The 21327-nt window shown below is 42.7% G+C and overlaps 1 protein-coding gene across 1 annotated transcript; it reads left to right on the plus strand.

The window, feature by feature from the left end:
• The first annotated feature begins 21 nt into the window (after window positions 1–21).
• On the plus strand, window positions 22–15775 carry GLRX3 (glutaredoxin 3). The gene is made up of 11 exons (XM_058841812.1): window positions 22–178; window positions 2705–2813; window positions 4988–5062; window positions 6508–6709; window positions 8925–9097; window positions 10308–10369; window positions 11985–12042; window positions 12558–12610; window positions 13424–13463; window positions 13557–13649; window positions 15523–15775. The coding sequence occupies exons 1-11, from the start codon at window positions 111–113 to the stop codon at window positions 15571–15573; spliced, it is 984 nt and encodes a 327-aa protein (XP_058697795.1). The 5' UTR covers window positions 22–110; the 3' UTR covers window positions 15574–15775.
• The last annotated feature ends 5552 nt before the right edge of the window (window positions 15776–21327 follow it).

Raw genomic sequence — 21327 nt, forward strand, 5'->3', positions numbered from 1 at the left:
GACTCACACGTGATACAGGGAGGACACGTGACACGGGAGGAAGCGCGTGACCGGCGGGTGACACCACGTGACCGGCGGGTGACACCACGTGTCCCTCCCTCAGCCCGGCCATGGCGGGCGCGGTGGCGGCCGCGGGCTCCGCCGAGCAGTTCCAGCAGCTGCTGCAGCGCCCGGACAGGTGAGGGGACAGCGGGGGAGGCTCCGTTCCTCTGGCCCTTCCCGGTGTCCCGTCCCTCGGTGCCATCCGGGTGTCCCCTCCCGGTGTCCCCTCCCGGGTCCCCCAGCTCGGGAGGGGCCGGTGCTGCCGCAGCGCTCGGTGAAACCTGCGCGGGGGAGATGAAAAACCCCAAAACCGAGACACAGCGAGCCGCAGACTGCGCAAGGGCCCGGCCTGGGCTCGGGGTTTGGGCTCGGTTTTGGCCCGGCCTGGCCTCGGTTTGGGCTCGGTTTGGGCCCGGCCTGGGCTCGGGGTTTGGGCTCGGTTTTGGCCCGGCCTGGGCCCGGCCTGGGCTCGGGGTTTGGGCTCGGGATTTGGGCCCGGCCTGGGCTCGGTTCGGGCCTGGCCTGGGCTCGGGGTTTGGGCTCAGTTTGGGCCCGGCCTGGATTCGGTTTGGGCCCGGCCTGGGCTCGGTTTGGGTCCCGCCTGGGCTCGGTTTGGGCCCGGCCTGGACTCGGTTTGGACCCGGCCTGGGCTCGGTTTGGGCTCGGGGTTTGGCAGCCCCGCGTTCCCCTGGCTCAGCAGCCGGAGGTGCCGCCCTGCAGCAGCTCCTGCCGCAGGGAATTTGGGGCCAAATTGGGCGAATTGGCTGAAAAATCCCACAAACCTGAGCTGCCCTGCGAGCTGGGATTGTCCTGCAGCCCTGGAGGTGTCAGCAAAACCACCGGGACATTTCAATGGGAACAACAGTGACATTTCAGTGGGAACAGCAGTGACATTTCAATGGGAACAACAGTGACATTTCAATGGGAACAACAGTGACATTTCAATGGGAACAGCAGCGTTTGGGTGTTACTGACACAGAAGTGACTCTGAATTATTCATCTCCTGCTCAGGGTTCTCATTAATCTGCTTTTGTATCTGATGATTAATGACAGGGCTCTGCTTTTCCTCCAGGCACAGCGTGGTTTGGGAGCTGAACGCCCACCCAGGGACACTTTCCATGTCCCAGCCATGTCCATCCTGTCCTGGAACAATCCCAGTGCTTTTATTCCAGTGTTCCATGCACGTGTTTAACTTTGGGAGGGAAGAGCTGCATTAATCACCTCTGTAATTAGAGATTTACAGGTGATTAAAAGTGTGGTGCAGTGCCAGCATCAGTTCTTGCAGACAGCAGCAGGAAATGCTGTTAAATGATGGTTCCAGGAAAAAGGAATGGAATTTCTCCCAAACTTCCCCTCCTGGAGTTGTCCTTCAGCTGGATTATTTTGTAGGGACATCACAGAAGAAACTCAAGTGTCCAAATGAAAATGGAATTAAGGATATTTAAAAAACCCCACCAGTAATTTTCTCATTGCCTCTGTCACAGAACATCAATCAGTTTTCTGTCTAAAGGAATTGATCCTTTTATTTTATCCATGTTCTTGGAGCCAAGATGAGTTGATAATTCTGATAACTCTTCCTCTGCTTCTCTTGAAAACAGCATTTATAATTACACGTTAATTTCATAGGATTTGTTGTTTCAGAAAATTAATGTTTCTTGCATCGGGGTATCAGTAAGTTTGTGTTGTAGAATAAGTGTAAATGTTGACATTTAAAGAGAAAATTGGGGATTTGTCATAACCTTTTTGTCCTTGCCCTATTTAATAGTGGATCTTTATTTTTTATCCTTGGTTGAATGCAAGGAGCTCTTTGTTTACAATCACTTAAGTGTTTCATTTTGCCAAGTCTTCATCTTTCTTAATGTTTTCAGTTACTCTGGCTTTTTTAAGGTGAAATTGAAGTGCTCAGAGAGCAGTTCCATTGCAAAATTTGAATTGTTCTGTGAATGAATTAAAAAAAAATAATCAAAAAACCAAAACATCTCCAAAATAGTGCAAATTAATTTAAAATATGTTCTTCCTGGAGATAAAAATGAATATATTGCAGGAATCTTGTGCTTCCCATGCAGCTGTTCCAATTTCCAGTGAACTTCCATTATTTAGGAATAAAAGGCATGAAGTGGCTTAGAAGTTTTCTAAGTAAATTCATATTAATACACTGTATCTTTAATTCCTTATTCCCACTCTCAGGTGGGTTTGAGCTCTACAAACACAGAGAACAGAACTGAAAATTCCAATGTCTTGTCAGTGTTGTCATCCCAGGTGTTTTAGCCCCTGGGAGCTGGTACCCAGTGCAGTGGGATTTCTGCTCACACCTTTGAGAGCTGTGTCCCAATCCCAGACATCCCAGAAAACCTGCAATAAGAACTTGGAGCTAATGAAAGCAGGAAAATACCATTCCATGGGTTTTGTGCTGCATCATTTGTCGGGATGTTCCCTGGGAAAGGAAAAGTCCTGGCTGTGCTTTAAAGGTTTTTGGTTTTTTATCTCAGGAAGGCGGCGGGGGTGAGTTTTTACAGAGTGTCCAAGGAATTCCTGGAGGTGGCACTCGGGGCTCAGGTGGGCAGGGAGCAGCTGGCTGGTGATGCTGGGGCCATTCCCAGGCTCTGTGGCTCCAGGATGCCGGAGGTGTTGGTGTTTTCCCAGCAGTGCTGTTTGTCCCCAGGTCCCTGGTGGTTGTGCACTTCTGGGCGCCCTGGGCTCCGCAGTGCGCGCAGATGAACGAGGTGATGGCAGCGCTGGCACGGGAGCACAGCCACGTGGCCTTCGTGCAGGTGAGCCCCTCACAGGGACAGCCCTGGGGAGGGAAATACTCCAGAGGAGGGGGGAGGCTCCTCCTGGAGAGCCTGGATGGCCCATTTCAAATGCCCCTCACATCTGTTATCCCAGAGGTGCTGCTGCCATCGGGGAGTCCTGGGGTGCTTTGGGTGGGAAGGTACATGAGAGCCCATCCAGTGTTCTCCCAGAGGTTCTGCTGCTGTCAGGGAATCCTGGAGTTCTTTGTTTAGGAAAGGACCTGAGAGCCCATCCAGTGTTATCCCAGAGGTGCTGCTCCCATCAGGGATGAGCTCAGACAGGGAATCCTGGAGTTCTTTGGGTGGGAAAGGACCTCAAAGCCCATCCAGTGCCACACCTGCCATGAGCAGAGACACCTTCCCCTGTCCCAGGGGATTCAGCCTCGGTGATGTCGCTGGTTCAGGGATTTTGGGATTCCCAGAGGGACCCTTCAGGAAGCTGAATTCAGCCCCTGCAGTGTTGTCACTCTGCTTTGTGAGACCCTCATCCCCATCCAGGGGAAGGAAAAAGGAATTCACTTCATCCACGTGCTGTTGGTTTTAAAGCAGATTTCTCTGGTTAATGAGACACTTGTGGGATGATGAGGGCAGGGAGCAATGGAGCAGCCAGCTGTGTGTGAGCATTTTAATGTGATTTTTACAGCCTTTAGGATGTGTGTCTGGTTTTTTTTTAATGATTCCTCTCAGCTGGTATTTGTAAAACAGGACAGAATTATTTTAGTGGTATTTTATGACTTACAGCTTCAAAAGACTAATTTTCAACATATTGCAAATTCAAGATGCTTAAATTTACCTAGAGTTTAGTAGCTTTTACTCAGCCCAACTAAGTCTGAAATCTCTCAGTTGCCTTTTTATTATTCCTATATTATTTATTTATGACCTTTATTATTCAGCTGTAATTTATTTTTTAATAACAAGGTTCCAAAGTCATCCAGGGCTGCAAAACCAAGACAGTGGCACCCCCTTAACTTCCCTCCTCCCAGTAATTTTAGTAATTTTAGTATTACTGGTGTTCTTGCTTAGAGAAAATAAGCTGATGAAAATTCTTGGGTGAATTTTACTGATACATTTTGGAGGGAGGAGCTCCTCAAGAGGAATATATGATATAATATATATGTTTCATTTTGGCAGTTCCTGGTGGGATTTTTGTATTCCAGAATATCCAGCCTGCCTTTGAGTTGGCCAGCACCTGTTACCTCCTCAGATGTGTGGTTGGAATCAGTGTGTTCACATCCCAGAATACTCACAAACAACATTTTGGGAAGCTGTGCCACTAAGAGCAAGTTCCTGACATACAAAGTGAAATCTGTTCTGTGTCATGTGGAGCATAAATATCCAAGCAGAAAGTTTTGCTGGGAAAGAAAATGAGTATTAGAGGTGGAAGTCATCATTTACCCCTGGAAAAAGAATCAATAATTGGAATTATCTGTTCTCTTTTAATTATATATAATTTTTCAGTTCAATTTCAGTTGAATGCAAGTTTTCATTTTCCAGCTGTGGTTTCAGAGCTGATTCTGAGTGGTGATTTGCAGGGGCTCAGTTCTGCTGCTCCTGCTTTGCGTCTCTAATTAGTGGGTTCATTAAGAGCCTGTGTAGCTCAGAATCTGAACCAGTGGAGATAAATGTTCATAGCAAATCCCTGCATGATGAAAGTGGGAGCAGTAATCCCAGGCTGGGCACTCAGCAGCCTCGCAGGAGTTAAACATCAAGTTCAGCCTCGTTTTTCCTCGGAGTTTGCAGGAGGCTGCAGATGTCAGGGGTGATGTAGAGCCCCCCAAAGGGGCACAAAGGAACCTCTGTGATGGTGACAAAACTGGGGCCGGTGATTTATGGATTCCAATATAGCAGGAGCTGCACAGGATTGAAAATTTACTACATCAGGAGTGCACCAAAAATTTTATTCGCAGCCTCCGGGCATCTTTTGAAATGTGCAACAAAGTAAAAACCTCTGAACCTGTTTTGACACCGTGGAGGTTCTGTGGCAGCCCAGAGAGTCTCATTTAAATGCAAATGTCCTACAAACTTCAGCAGCAGATCCTGTTTAAATGGATAAAATGCCAGGGAGAACATTCCAGGATTGACACTCACGGTGAAACTTTAAAGAGGATTATGAAAATAATCCAGGGTTGGGGTTTTTTTGGTTTGTTTTTTAGCTGGAAGCTGAGGCTGTGCCTGAAGTGTCTGAAAAATATGGAATTAGTTCTGTTCCAACGTTCTTGTTCTTTAAGGTAAGTGGAAATGGATTTAGGAGGAAATGAATTTAAGAGAAAATGGATTTAAGAGAAAATAGAATCCATGTGGACTCTTAATACTTATATTTTTGTAATACTCTAGCAGAACTGTAGGAGCTTTCTCAGTGAGGAAACACCTCTGGAACTGATTGAAGTCTATCCAGTGGAACCTAAAAATGGAGATAGAAATGGTTTTTGCACTTTGTATGGAATATTTCAGGACTTCCTTAAGTGCTTTGGGATTCACATATAGTTTTTATTTTAGTTGTTGTACTTGGGTTAAAAAGTTTACAGCAATATTTCTTTGTGTTGTAGTTGGGAAAATCCCCAAGTAAATACAGTAATAATAGAAATAACAATTCTGTTTGGGTGCTATTTGCCTGTGATGACAAAATTGATAATATTTTCTTTAGTAAGTATTTCTAGAGGCAAACTTGCTGCTGTTACTGATGGAGTGGCTCCCTAGAACAGAGGCCAGAGCAGATTAAAAGAACAAAGTGGGTATTTATTAAAGGCCTTCAATAGCTGCACCTTGGGCAGTCAGAAGCCTCTGAGGGGCTGCACCCAAGCTGGACAATGGTCATGTTTCTCACACAATTACAAGTTTGGTCCATTTACACATCAGGGGTTAATGCTCCAATTCCAGCTTCAGCTAATGAAATCATTTACCCCCAGTTTGCTCCCCTAAAATTCACTTGTGTTTATACTTGGGGGCCTGAGGCTGTGGGGTGTGCTTGAGTTTCAGGCCTAGAGGGGTTGTTTTGTCTGCCCAAAATGTGAGGACAGGTAAGAACTCTGTCAGGAGCCCAGAGTTGGGCACTAATACAGCCCAGAAAGGCCCTGGGAACGCAGACCTTCCCTGGAAAGCCGGGCTTTTCCTGGTGCCTTTTCCTGGTGCCTTTTCCCGGTGCCTTTTCCCAGGTGCCTTTTCCCAGGTGCCTTTTCCCGGTGCCTTTTCCCAGGTGCCTTTTCCCAGGTGCCTTTTCCCGGTGCCTTTTCCCAGGTGCCTTTTCCCAGGTGCCTTTTCCCAGGTGCCTTTTCCCGGTGCCTTTTCCCAGGTGCCTTTTCCCAGGTGCCTTTTCCCAGGTGCCTTTTCCCAGGTGCCTTTTCCCAGGTGCCTTTTCCCAGGTGCCTTTTCCCAGGTGCCTTTCCCTGGGCTCCTTTTCCCTGGGCTCCTTTTCCCTGGGCTCCTTTTCCCTGGGCTCCTTTTCCCTGGGCTCCTTTTCCCTGGGCTCCTTTTCCCTGGGCTCCTTTTCCCTGGGCTCCTTTTCCCTGGGCTCCTTTTCCCTGGGCTCCTTTTCCCGGCGCCTTTTCCCGGCTGCCTTTTCCTGGTGCCTTTCCCTGAATGCCTTTTCCAGGTTCCCTTCCCTGGGCACCTTTTCCAGGTTCCTTTGCCATGTTTTCAGTCCCTCCCATGCTGAAGGCTGTGTTTTTCCCTGCAGAATTCCCAGAAGGTGGACAGGCTGGACGGCGCGCACGCTCCGGAGCTGGCGCAGAAGGTTCAGCGGCACGCGGCCGGTGCTGCCCCCGCCGCCGGCCCCGCCGCCTCCGCCCAGGAGCAGCTCCACGCCCGCCTGAGGAAACTCATCAACGCTGCCCCCTGCATGCTCTTCATGAAGGGCTCTCCCAAAGAGCCTCGCTGCGGTGAGATTCTGCTGGGGTCTCTGGGATTCCATGGTTCCATGGCTCTGGGATTCCATGGTTCCATGGTTCTGTGATTCCATGGTTCCATGGCTCTGTGATTCCATGGCTCTGTGGTTCCATGGTTCCATGGCTCTGTGGTTCCATGGTTCCATGGCTCTGGGATTCCATGGTTCCATGGCTCTGGGATTCCATGGTTCCATGGCTCTGGGATTCCATGGTTCCATGGCTCTGGGATTCCATGGTTCCATGGCTCTGGGATTCCATGGCTCTGTGATTCCATGGCTCTGTAATTCCATGGTTCCATGGTTCTGTGGTTCCATGGCTCTGTGATTCCATGGCTCTGTGATTCCATGGCCCTGTGATTCCATGGCTCTGTGGTTCCATGGCTCTGTGGTTCCATGGCTCCGTGATTCCATGGCTCTGTGATTCCATGGTTCCATGGCTCTGTGATTCCATGGTTCCATGGCTCTGTGATTCCATGATTCCATGGCTCTGTGATTCCATGATTCCATGGTTCTGTGATTCCATGGCTCTGTAATTCCATGGTTCCATGGCTCTGTGATTCCATGGCTCTGTGATTCCATGGCTCTGTGATTCCATGGTTCCATGGCTCTGTGATTCCATGGTTCCATGGCTCTGTGATTCCATGGCTCTGTGATTCCATGGTTCCATGGCTCTGTGATTCCATGGTTCCATGGCTCTGTGATTCCATGGCTCTGTGATTCCATGGCTCTGTGATTCCATGGCTCCATGGCTCTGTGATTCCATGGCTCTGTGATTCCATGGCTCTGTGATTCCATGGCTCTGTGATTCCATGGTTCCATGGCTCTGTGGTTCCATGGCTCTGTGATTCCATGGTTCCATGGTTCTGTGGTTCCATGGCTCTGTGATTCCATGGCTCTGTGATTCCATGGCTGTGTGATTCCATGGTTCCATGGTTCTGTTGGTTCCATGGCTCTGTGATTCCATGGTTCCATGGCTCTGTGATTCCATGGTTCCATGGCTCTGTGATTCCATGGTTCCATGGTTCCATGGCTCTGTTGGTTCCATGGTTCCATAAAAGCCCCTGAGAGAGGCCGGGCAGAGCCAGGGAGGGAAGGAGCTGCAGAGCTGAGGCTGATCCATCCCAAACCCAAGGGCACTTCCATCCTTGCCCCACATAAACATTGATTTTTTATTCTTTTATTCCAGCCTTTAAGCCTTGTCTCCTTCTCTCTCTTTTTAATTTAACATTTGTGTAAAGGTTTCCATTTACACAGCATTTGGGGGAATTCTTGGAGGGAATTGGAAGGGTTGCAGACCTGGCAAAGATACAAAACCTGATTATTGTGTTGATTGAGGGGCAAATTCTGCTGGATCCTCTCTGTGAACCATGTGATTGTGTTGTCTGGGAGGTGGAAAAAGATGACTCAAAATTTAATAATATTAAACTTGCCATACCTACAACTCTTTACAAATAACGTGGCAATTTTCTCAGGGAAAAAGATGCTTAGTTACAAAAAAGGGAGAAACTTTTCTCTAACTTCTAAACACATAAAATCTTGTAAAATCAGAATATTCAGTGCTAAATACACTGCTGAGGGTGTTGATATGAAAATCTGTCAGAAAGGAAAATAAAACATGCTATGAAGGTGTCACAGGGGTGGTAAAAGAGCATTAAATACTCAGGAGAACATAAAAAATATAAAGAAATAAAAAGGAATTTGCCTTGTAGGTGAAGTAGGGAAGGATCCTCCTAAAGTAGAATAGTAGAAAATATAAACAAATATAAATGTAATAAATACATATATAATGTAATATAATGTAATATAATGTAATGTAATATAATGTAATATAATGTAATACAATGTAATATATAATTAATATGCTGTAATTAATATGCTATAATATTCTATAATATAATATACTATAGTATACTAGAGTATAATATATATTATATATAATATAAAACATATAATATATCATCTATAATATAACAAATATATATAATAGAAATATAAATAAATAAAATTCAAGTTTTTAAGCTAAACTAGTAGGAACATTAATAAATAATATATAAACCAATAGTAATAAATACCTAAACAGAAATGGTATTAAATGGTATTTTCCAGATCTTAAATAGCTTTTTTTTGCCCTTTTATCTTGTTTGAAGCTGTCAATAAACCAGAATAACACCCAGAGGTGTTTTGATCCCATTTAATTCCCTTTTTTTCAGGCTTCAGCAAGCAGATGGTGGAAATCCTGACCAAGCACGGCGTCGCCTTCAGCAGCTTCGATATTTTCTCAGACGAGGAGGTTCGGCAGGGGCTGAAAACTTTCTCCAACTGGCCAACCTACCCTCAGCTCTACGTGTCTGGGGAGCTCATCGGGGGCCTGGACATCATCAAGGTCACTCTGCAATTCTCTCACCTTTCTGGATTGTCTTAAATGCCTTTTTATTGCTTTTCAAGGTCACTCACTGCAATTCTCTCACCTTTCTGGATTGCTATAAATGCCTTTTTCTTGCTTTTCAATGTCACTCACTGCAATTCTCTCACCTTTCTGGATTGTCTTAAATGCCTTGTTCTTGCTTTTCAATGTCACTCTGCAATTCTCTCACCTTTCTGCATTCCATAAATGCCTTTTTCTGGCTTTTCAATGTCACTCTGCAATTCTCTCACTTTCTGGATTCCATAAATGCCTTTTTCTTGCTTTTCAATGTCACTGCGATTCTCTCACCTTTCTGCATTGCCATAAATGCCTTGTTCTTGCTTTTCAATGTCACTGCGATTCTCTCACCTTTCTGCATTCCATAAATGCCTTGTTCTTGCTTTTCAATGTCACTGCGATTCTCTCACCTTTCTGCATTGCCATAAATGCCTTGTTCTTGCTTTTCAATGTCACTCACTGCAATTCTCTCACCTTTATGGATTGCCATAAATGCCTTTTTCTTGCTTTTCAAGGTCACTCTGTGCAATTCTCTCACCTTTCTGCATTCCATAAATGCCTTTTTCTTGCTTTTCAAGGTCACTCTGTGCAATTCTCTCACCTTTCTGCATTGCCATAAATGCCTTTTTCTGGTTTTTCAATGTCACTGCAATTCTCTCACCTTTCTGCATTCTATAAATGCCTTTTTCTTGCTTTTCAATGTCTGTACAATTCTCTCACCTTTCTGCATTGCCATAAATGCCTTTTTCTTGCTTTTCATGTCACTCTGTGCAATTCTCTCACCTTTCTGGATTTCATAAATGCCTTTTTCTGGTTTTTCAATGTCACTCTGTGCAATTCTCTCACCTTTCTGGATTGCCATAAATGCCTTGTTCTTGCTTTTCAATGTCACTCTGTGCAATTCTCTCACCTTTCTGCATTCCATAAATGCCTTTTTCTTGCTTTTCAAGGTCACTCACTGCAATTCTCTCACCTTTCTGGATTTCATAAATGCCTTTTTCTTGCTTTTCAATGTCACTGCAATTCTCTCACCTTTCTGCATTCCATAAATGCCTTTTTCTTGCTTTTCAATGTCTGTACAATTCTCTCACCTTTCTGCATTGCCATAAATGCCTTTTTCATGTTTTTTCCACCTCATTTTTTGGCTTTCCCCCCCCTCTAATTTCCTCAGGAGCTCGAGGCGTCAGGAGAGCTGGACACAATCTGCCCAAAGGCCCAGAAGTTGGAGGACAGGTGGGTGAATTATAACAATTTTTAAGTTTTTTTTAAATTATGTTCAGATAGGAGAAACCCCCTGGAAATTCCTACTTTATTGGAAACACCTCAAGAATTTATTGACTTACAGAATTCCTGCAGTTTTTCAATGTCTCTTGGGGTTTGTGGATTTAAATCCAAGAGTCTTTACTTATATTTGTGGTTTAATTTCTGCTTATCTATTTATATATTTAAATATATAAACTTTCCAAATAAATTTTATAAATATATATCTATTTTTATATTTATATATTTATACATCTGTTTTTATATGTATGTATCTATTTATATATCTATAGATGCCTGTTTATATATCTAGTTATATATTTATTTTAAGTATTAGCTATTTGCATAGTCATAAATTATCTGTATTTATATATAGCTACTTATATATCTATTTCTATATTTTATATCTATATATCTATATTGCTATAAGTATACATTTATATACTTATTTCTAGAGTGATATAAATTTTTGTATCTATATAAATATATATTAATATTATATTGACATACATTACATTGCATTACATTACATTATAATTTTTGTATCTATATATTTCTATTTATATATCTGTTTATATATGTGTACATTTATTTATATATCTATTTATATAACTGTATCCACATATTTATAAATCTACATTTATATTTCTATGTATTTTTAAATCTATATGTTTCTACGTATATATCTGTATATATTTACTTAAATATATATAGATATAGATAGATTTATATATAGATATAGATAGATTCCTTCTTGTCTCATTTTAAGAATTTATTCTTTAAGAATAACTGGGAAAATCACCTTTTTAAGCTTTTTCCAGCTTTATTTGCCACTGATTTCCCAGCTCTGCTGTCCCTGCCGGGTTCTTCCACCTCCTCAGTGCAGAAAGAATTTAATAAATCTCATTTAAAAGTGGTGATTAATAATAATCCCATCATTCTAAATTTTAGGGATTTATTCATTCCTTCCAAATTTGTCCTGTGCCTTGGGTTCCTTTCCTTTGCAATTCTTCCCCTGAGGGCACAAACCCCAATTAATGCTTTTAGCAGAGATTAAATTGGAGATAAAGATGAAGATGGGCTCATCTTTAAAAACTTACTTTTTGTGGCCTTTAAAAACTTATTTTTTTAAAGCCTTTTAGCCCCTTCCTGTGCTGTTTAAGGATTTTATTAAGAAATTCAACATTTTCTGGCCAGTTCTGGATGGAAGTTTGCAAATTGCACAAGCAGTAACTCCATTTAAATGGAATTTTTTTGCTCTGCACAAACTTTTTAGGGAAAGAAGGGAATGGGAAATGTTCCTCTGCTTCCCAAAGGGTTTTAAGGGTCCCTTAAAAAAACCTTCCCAAGTTTTTTTTAGGTTAAAAATGTGAAATGTGAGATGTGAAATCCATGAAATGTGTTTTTAAGGAGCAGCTTGGGGAAGTTTTAGGGATGTTTTTAACCAACCTGAGATGGATTCCTGCTGGGAATGGGATTCTCTCCTGACCCATCCAGTGGGGAATTCTTGGAGATTCATCCATTTATTCATTTCCATTTCTGCATTTCGTTTGGGGTGATAACCAAGGTGTTTTCTGTCTTTTTGTAGGCTTAAATCCTTGATAAACAAAGCTCCTGTCATGCTCTTTATGAAGGGAAACAAACAGGTAACGTGGAGTGCTCCAGGAAATATTGAATTTTCACCTTGTTCTTCCTTGATTCAAATCACTGCTGCTTTTATTTGGTGCTTCTATAAATCATAGAACAGCCCCTGTTTTTATTATTGCTGAATAGTATCTAAATATTAGATATTTCTAATAATATCTATTAATATAGATAATAACACCTGTTAATATCTAAAAATTGCTGGGTGGTTTTTTTCCTTCTGTGAAGAGTTGGCAGAGGATGTTAATTATTCATTATAATTAATTATAATGATAATAAATAGAACAAGCTGCTGTTTTGTTTGTTAATTTATTGTTGTGGTGAATCAAGGCAGTGATGCCTCAAAATAAAGCAGATTTATTCTCATAAATCCATAAAAATCAGGAGATAAAGGATGGAAAAGGGATTAAGGAATGGCTCATCCAGCAAAAAAATTGGGAATTGCTGTAGTGTAGCTGGAATTCCATGGATTAAAAAAAAAGAAGAGATCTTTGAACATTTGTATTTTACATTTTAGATGGCAAAATGTGGCTTCAGCAAGCAAATCCTAGAAATCATGAATAACACTGGGTAGGTCACGGGCTTTGAGTTTGGGGTTCAAAACTGCATTTTATGGCAAATATATTAGAAAATGTTTGTGGAATTATTCCTCAAATGTAAGTTTTTCTTTTTAAATAAAATTGAAGGGTTTTCTGAGAATTTTAATGGGTTTTTTTATAAATTATTGAGGAGTTTTTTGAGAATTTTGAGGGTTCTTTCAAGATTTTTTTGAGAATTTTGAAGGGATCTTGACAATTTTGAGGGGTTCTGTTGGAATTTGGAGGAATTTTTGAAAATTTTTGAGCATTTTTGGTGAGAATTTTGAGTGTTTTTCAAGATTTTTGAGTGTTTTTGCAAGATTTTGGGGTTTGTGAGAATTTTGAGGGTTTTTTTGGGGGAATTTTCAGGTTTTTTTGTGAAAATTTTGAGGTTTTTTTGGGGGGGATTTTCAGGGTTTTTTTCTGAGGGTTTTTTGAGAGGTTTTGCATATTTTTAAGGTCTTTAAAAAATCTTGAGGTTTTGAGATTCTTGAGGGTTTTTTTTGAGAATTTTTAGGGTTTTTTTGAGAATTTTGAGAGTTTTTAAAAAACCTTGACATTTTAGAACTTGGGGTGGTAATTTGAGTATTTTGAAGGTTCTTTGAGAACTTTTTGAGCATTTTGGGGATTTTTTAAAAAAATCTTGAGGCTTTAGAAATTTTCTTGGAGCATTTTGGAGTTTTCTTGGAGCATTTTGAGGCGTTCCTTTGCAAATTTGGGGTTTTTTTTTGCTGTTTTTTTGAGCATTTCTTCACATCTCCCCTGTCAATAATGTGAATATTCCCATTTTTTCCCCTCTCCCCAGCGTGGATTACGAGACTTTTGACATCCTGGAGGATGAGGAGGTAACAGAACCTCCCCAGCCCTGGGGGTTCGTTTCCCTGCTGCCTTTTCCTGAGCTGAAATTCCCAATTCCCAATTCCCCTTTCATTTTCCAGGTGCGCCAAGGCCTGAAATCCTTTTCCAACTGGCCCACGTACCCTCAGCTCTACGTCAAGGGGGAGCTGGTTGGGGGGCTGGACATTGTCAAGGTAGGAATTGGATTTATTTGCAATAAAAACTCAATTTATAGGAATTTTCCTGCCTGTCTCCCACTGAATTCCTGAGCTTTTCCAGGAAAAAGTCCATTTTTACCCCTTTTTTTTTGCGCTTTTCTCGTCTTTAATCTTGCTCCTGATGTTGGTATTTTTTTCCCAGAAAACATTCCTGGGAAAAAGGAAATTTTATTGGAATTGTTGGAGCAGCCCCAGAGTTCCCAAATCCTCCTGAGCCCATTCCTGCCTGAAGGCTCAATCAATAAATCCCATTTAATTCTAAAAAATACTGGTACCACTTAAATTCTGGAGATTTGTTTGATTTATTTCAGAAGTGTGAGGATTGTTTCAATTCCATAGACTCATTTTATTTATGTAGATTAATGTTACTTAAAGTTTATGGATTAATTTTATTTACAAAGATTAATTTTACTTAAATTACATAATTTTCTTTATTTATAAAAAATTACTTCAATTACATAGATTCATTTTACTTATATAAATTAATTTTACTTAAAGTAAATAGATTTTTATTTATTTAATAATTGTAGGGATTGCTTCAATTATTATATCAATTTATTATTTAAATTATTATATTAAATTATTATATTAATAAATAATAATTTTATTTATATAGATTATTTTTACCTAAATTATATAGATTAAATTTATGTATATAGATTAATTTAAATGATATAGATTAATTCTGTTTCTATAGATAAATTTCACTTCAAGTATGCAGGTTAATTTTATTTATTTAAGAAGTGTAGGGATTGCTTTACTTATATGGATTAATTTTATTTATAGAGATTAATTTTATTTATAGAGATTAATTTTATTTATATATAGATTAATTTTATTTATATATAGATTAATTTTATTTATAGAGATTAATTTTATTTATAGAGATTAATTTTATTTATAGAGATTAATTTTATTTATATATAGATTAATTTTATTTATAGAGATTAATTTTACTTAAAGTATATAGATTAATTCTCTTTATTTAACAAGTGTAGGGATTGCTTCAATTACACAGATTAATTTTGCTTACATTTTATAGATTAACTTAATTTATAGATTTATTTTAGTTATTTATTTATTGGATTAAATAAATAAAATTAGATGATTGCAGAAGTGAGGGGGCTTTTTGGGTGCTCAGGAAGGGGAGATGTTGTAAAATCCTATTTTCTCTGGTATTCCAGTGTAGTTCCTCCCTTTGCATCCTTGTGCTGTTTGAATTCACCCTGATGCACAGGAATGCTGTCACTGGTTTAAATCTCATTTTTTAATAGGGAATAAAAGGAGGGAGAGTTGTTTATTCCAAGGTGTGGGAAAAGGAGAATATCCCTCCTTGTTTTCCAGGCGTTTCCTGCTGTTCCTTGGCCAGTTCCCAGCCCTGTAATTTGAATTTCAGTCCCCAGGATGTGCTGGGCAGGCACCTCTTGCTCAGAATCCACAGGAAATTTTATTTTCTGGTTGGGTTTTATGGATGGGAGGCACAAAATCCATCCAGGGGTGGCGTTTCCTCCTTTGGGGTGTTGGAAAGTTTTGTGGGAGCCTGGAATGGGTCTGGAATTCCACCTGGGAGGAGATCCAGGGATTCCAACCACAGCTTTCAACGTGGCATTTTCCACTTCAGATTTTTGTCTTTTTTCCTAAATACACCCCAGCCAGAATTTAAATATCAATAAATATAATACATGAAATATAAATGTAATATAAATTACTTTATAAACCTCAGAGTGGTGGCCAAGAGGGACCTCTAGTGAGGCACCAATGCATTCCCTGCTGCCAGGGACTATTTCCTGATGGAATCCCGTTGGATAATCCCAAAAAACTCCGTAATTGCTGCATTTCTGTCTTGCAGGAGCTGAAGGAAAGTGGGGAATTGCTGCCTGTGCTGAAGGGGGAGAACTAATGGGGAGGACATCAGTGGGAAGAGAAATCCCTGGAAGAGCTTTCCAGTTGGAGATTGTCCTGGAGAAGCAACCTCAGCCCTGAGGAGCATCAGGAGGGAAAACAGACAGGAAATAAATATAAATATTCTCTGTATTTCACCTGTATGACAAAGGGTTTCGCTGGAGACACAAAAAGGTCAATTAAAATCTGGATCTCCAGGATTTGGGCTGTTGGGATTTCATTATTTGCACCCCAGAATTATTCTGTCCATCCCAGAATTACTGAAGGTGAAATTTGCAACTTGGGTTTTTTTGGACTGGGCTCTGACTGGGGGAATATTAATGGAGCATCATCTTTCCCTGCCCCTCTTAATTATCCCCATGTCTAATGAACAGGAAAATTACTCAACATTTTATTAATGAGCTGCAGCTCATTTGCCCTCTGCAAACTCGTTAATTGCTAATTTGGGGTGCTCAGGCATTTTGGGAATGTTTAGGTGGATTTTGGGAATGTTTAGGTGCATTTGGGGAATGTTTAGGTGGATTTTGGGAATGTTTAGGTGGATTTTGGGAATGTTTAGGTGCATTTTGGGAATGTTTAGGTGCATTTTGGGAATGTTTAGGTGCATTTGGGGAATGTTTAGGTGGTTTTTGGGAATGTTTAGGTGCATTTTGGGAATGTTTAGGTGGTTTTTGGGAATGTTTAGGTGGTTTTTGGGAATGTTTAGGTGGTTTTGGGAATGTTTAGGTGGATTTTGGGAATGTTTAGGTGCTTTTTGGGAATGTTTAGGTGGATTTTGGGAATGTTTAGGTGGTTTTTGGGAATGTTTAGGTGCATTTTGGGGATGTTTAGGTGCATTTTGGGGATGTTTAGGTGCATTTTGGGAATGTTTAGGTGGATTTTGGGAATGTTTAGGTGCATTTGGGGAATGTTTAGGTGCATTTTGGGAATGTTTAGGTGGTTTTTGGGAATGTTTAGGTGGATTTTGGGAATGTTTAGGTGTTTTTGGGAATGTTTAGGTGGTTTTTGGGAATGTTTAGGTGGATTTTGGGAATGTTTAGGTGTTTTTGGGAATGTTTAGGTGCATTTTGGGAGTGTTTAGGTGCATTTTGGGAATGTTTAGGTGGTTTTTGGGAATGTTTAGGTGCATTTGGGGAATGTTTAGGTGGATTTTGGGAATGTTTAGGTGGATTTTGGGAATGTTTAGATGGTTTTTGGGAATGTTTAGGTGCATTTTGGGAATGTTTAGGTGGTTTTTGGGAATGTTTAGGTGCATTTGGGGAATGTTTAGGTGCATTTTGGGAATGTTTGTTTAGGTGCATTTTGGGAATGTTTAGGTGGTTTTGGAAGGGTTGGGGAATCCTCAGGGATCCTGCAGGGATGTGGAAAGGTTTCCTGGGATCCTTCCTGCATCCAGGGGTTTTAATTTGGTTTCAGTCCTCGTTTGAGCCCCCGAGGCTGGGTAAAGTCCAAGGGCACAAAATCCTTGGAGAAGTCTGTCCTTGTCCTTGTCCTTGGCTGACTTTTCCAGGAGTGCCTGGAGGAAGAGGTGACATCGAGCTGCTGAGCTTCAGGCAGCAGCTTGGAAATTTTGCGGGCAACTCTGGGCTTTTTCCCCCCTAAATTCTAAATTATGAATTCTAAATTAAGTCTTAGAACCTAAAGTGAAATTGGTGTTGAGGCTCCTCCCAACCTGGAGAAGGTTGGATGAGGGAAGCAGGACCTGCCACGTGTTAGAGGATTCCTAGGGATGGATATTAAATTTTCTAGGATTAGTTTCAATAATTGCTATCAAATATATGTTATAACTTTAAACCCGATTTTAATTGCTCCAAAAAAAAAAAATCCTTGTCATGAAAACAAGCCTTAATTAATCCTCTTAAGTGAATTGCAAATGCATTCAGGTAGTTGTCAGTAGGAAAAGAATAATTTATTACAGCAAAACGTAGCATCCCTGTGGTGAAATAAGGAGTTAGAAACTTTAATTAAATACTAAATACCAAATGCTATTTAGTTTTCTTTCAGAATTCAGTGTAGTGGAATTTATTTGGGCTTTATGGAGTCCTGTTAATGGATTTATAGACAACAGAGCAGCAGGGAATAGCAGCTGATTGCTGACAATTTATATTTTTATTTATTCCAGGAGTGGATTTGGGCAGGAATTGTTCCCTGGGAGGGAGGTGAGGGCCTGGCACGGGGTTCCTGGAGCTGTGTTTGTATTTCCCAACTTATTCTGCAATATTTCCCTTGTTTGTCCCAACTTTTCAGCTGGATTATTTTTTCCCTGCACTTCAATGTTGGAATATTAGGAAAAAAAACCCCAAACTATTCCTGAGGGTGATGAAGAGAGGGAGGAACAGTCAGTGCTTAAACCCCGTGTGCTACTAAATAAATTAAATAACTTCATTTGTCACCTCAATAAAAAATCCCTTCAAACCTCCATGAAATATTCCAGGTTTTAGAGGGAAGTGTCACCTGGCTGAGGTCAGGGATGCAATACCTGGGATTTAAATGAAAATTTAAATTTAATTTAAATTAACCTGCCTGAGTGTGAACATCCATAGAGGGCTTCTGCTGGGCCAAGGAGAAATTAGGATTAGATAATGATGTTAATTAGGGGAGCATTTTGTGGGGAAATGTTTTTAATAGTAATTATGTTAATTAGGGGAGCATTTTGTGGGGAAATGTTTTTAATAGTAATTAGGTTAATTAGGGGGGCATTTCGTGGGGAAATGTTTTTAATAGTAATTATGTTAATTAGGGGGGCATTTCGTGGGGAAATTTGGATTAGTTAATGATGTTAATTAGGGGGGAATTTCATGGGGAAATTTGGGGATTTCATTTCATGGGGCTGAGACAAAAGGGGAGGAAAAAGGGATTTGTTTTTCCTTCAAGTTGTAGTTCCAGATGAGATCTGGGAGATGTGAAGGATGGTCAGGGGGACATGGGGTTAAAGGAGCTTTTTTGGGGGGTTAAAGGAACTTTATTGGGGTTAAAGGAGCTTTTTTGGGGTTAAAGGAGCTTTTTTGAGGTCAAAGGAACTTTATTGGAGATTAAAGGAACTTTATTGAAGGTTAAAGGAACTTTATTGGGGGTTAAAGGAACTTTATTGGGGTTAAAGGAGCTTTTTTGGGGGTTAAAGGAGCTTTTTTGGGGGATAAAGGAACTTTTTTGGGGTTAAAGGAACTATTGGGGGTTAAAGGAACTTTATTGAGGGTTAAAGGAGTTTTTGGGGGGGGGTTAAAGGAGCTTTTTGGGGGGGTTAAAGGAGCTTTTTTGGGGGTTAAAGGAGCATTTTTGGGGGTTAAAGGAGCATTTTTTGGCTCATCTGTGACTCCCTCGTCCCCAGGGGTGTCCCCGGTGTCACTGGGGCAGGTCCCTGTCCCCTCCCGAGCCGGGAAAACTCCTGTAAGAGAATTAAAAACGCGAGGAGAGGGGAGACACAGGTGTCAGCACAGTCCCCACATCCTTCATGGGAAACACCACTTTTCCCAAAAATCCCGGAATTCCTGGAGCTTCTCCAGGGAGGAGCCGCTCGTGAGCGGCCAGCAGGGAATTCCAGCCGGGAATACTGAGCAGGGAGCCGGGATCCGGAGGGGAACCCGCCCTGCTCCCGGGGAGGCCGGGGGAAGGCAGGGACGGGATGGAGTTCGGGATTTGGGGAGGAAATTCCATCCCGGGGATTTGGGGAGAAAATTCCATCCCGGGGATTTGGGGAGAAAATTCCATCCCGGGGATTTGGGGAGAAAATTCCATCCCGGGGATTTGGGGAGAAAATTCCATCCCGGGGATTTTCCTGCCGGGAGCAGCGCCGGGAACGGCCACGGGGCGGTGCTGGGTACCAGGGAGAGAGGGATGGAGGGAGAGAGGGAGAGAGGGATAACGGGATGGAGGGATAACGGGATGGAGGGATAACGGGAGAGAGGGATGGAGGGAGAGAGGGATAGAGGGAGAGAGAGGGATGGAGGGATGGAGGGATAACGGGAGAGAGGGATAACGGGATGGAGGGATAACGGGAGAGAGGGATAACGGGATGGAGGGATAACGGGAGAGGGATGGAGGGATAACGGGAGAGAGGGATGGAGGAAGAGAGAGAGGGATAACGGGAGAGAGGGATGGAGGGATAACGGGAGAGAGGGATGGAGGGAGAGAGGGATAACGGGAGAGAGGGATGGAGGGATAAAGGGAGAGAGGGATAATGGGATAAAGGGATAACGAGAGAGGGTTAGAGGGAGAGCAGGATCATGGGATAATGCTATAGTGGAATAACGGGATAACAGGAGAGCAGGATAGCAGGATAATGGGAGAGCAGGATAATGGGCTAACGGGATAATGGGAGAGCAGGGCTGGGAATGCTGAGGGGGATAACGGGATAGGGGGATAATGGGATAGAGGGATAGCGGGGCTGGGAATGCTGAGGGGGATAACGGGGAGTATCAGGTGGAATAAGGAGGGAAATGCAGGAAGGGAAAGCTGAGGGCAGGATAACGGGACAGGGAATGCTGAGAGTGGGATAACGGGACAGGGAATGCTGAGGGCAGGATAACGGGACAGGGAATGCTGAGAGTGGGATAACGGGACAGGGAATGCTGCAGGGAGGGATAACGGGACAGGGAATGCTGCAGGGAGGGATAACGGGACAGGGAATGCTGCAGGGTGGGATAACGGGACAGGGAATGCTGCAGGGCAGGATAACGGGACAGGGAATGCTGCAGGATGGGATAATGGGACAGGGAATGCTGAGGGCAGGATAACGGGACAGGGAATGCTGAGGGTGGGATAACGGGACAGGGAATGCTGAGGGTGGGATAACAGGAATGCTGCAGGGTGGGATAACGGGACAGGGAATGCTGCAGGGTGGGATAACGGGACAGGGAATGCTGCAGGGTGGGATAACGGGACAGGGAATGCTGCAGGGTGGGATAACGGGACAGGGAAAGCTGAGGGCAGGATAACGGGACAGGGAATGCTGCAGGGTGGGATAACGGGACAGGGAATGCTGAGAGTGGGATAACGGGACAGGGAATGCTGCAGGGAGGGATAACGGGACAGGGAATGCTGCAGGGAGGGATAACGGGACAGGGAATGCTGCAGGGTGGGATAACGGGACAGGGAATGCTGCAGGGCAGGATAACGGGACAGGGAATGCTGCAGGGCAGGATAAGAGGGGACAAAATCCTGCCCAAAATCCCATCCAGCCCTGCCCTCTGGCACTGGGAGCCATTCCCTGTGTCCTGTCTCTTCCTTTTCCAAAGCCAGGATGGAAGATCTGGTCTCCACCTGCTTTGCAATTGCTTTGGACAGCAAAGCACGGTAGGAAAATCCTTTTTTTATCTTTTTTTTTTTTGGCCAGGGCATCTCAAAAACCCGCAGCAATTATTATCTACTGGCTTTCCTCTCTCTTTCCTGCTTTTTCCCGGGAATTGTGCCTGTGCGACACTAGATGGAGCCTTCTGTGCACGGGAGGAGTTCGGGGAGTTGGGAGCAGCGCCCTGGAAATCGTGTAAATCCCACTGGGAACAGGGATGGTGTTTGGTGGGAAAAACACGGTGGGAATGATTTCCTACACCTGCAGAGGGCAAAACTCACCTGGGGTTTCCCCTCTACGGCTGAAATGAGAGGTGGGATTGTACACAGCATTTTTAAAGAGGATTTGAAGGCTCCCTGCCTGCAGCAGGGGGTGGAACGAGGAGAGCTGGAAGGTCCCTTCCGACCCTGGCATTCCATGGTTTTGGGGGATGTGTAGAGGGAGAGTTGTGCTCGTGGCTTTGGC

Source organism: Poecile atricapillus, chromosome 6, assembly GCF_030490865.1.
Source record: "Poecile atricapillus isolate bPoeAtr1 chromosome 6, bPoeAtr1.hap1, whole genome shotgun sequence".
Classification (NCBI taxonomy): domain Eukaryota; kingdom Metazoa; phylum Chordata; class Aves; order Passeriformes; family Paridae; genus Poecile; species Poecile atricapillus.

Coding starts and splice junctions, on each gene's coding strand:
- GLRX3 (XM_058841812.1), top strand. CDS start 111: ATGGCGGGCGCGGTGGCGGCCGCGGGCTCCGCCGAGCAGTTCCAGCAG. Junction 9,098..10,307: donor GGGGCCTGGACATCATCAAG/GTCACTCTGCAA, acceptor TAATTTCCTCAG/GAGCTCGAGGCGTCAGGAGA. Junction 13,650..15,522: donor GGGGGCTGGACATTGTCAAG/GTAGGAATTGGA, acceptor TCTGTCTTGCAG/GAGCTGAAGGAAAGTGGGGA.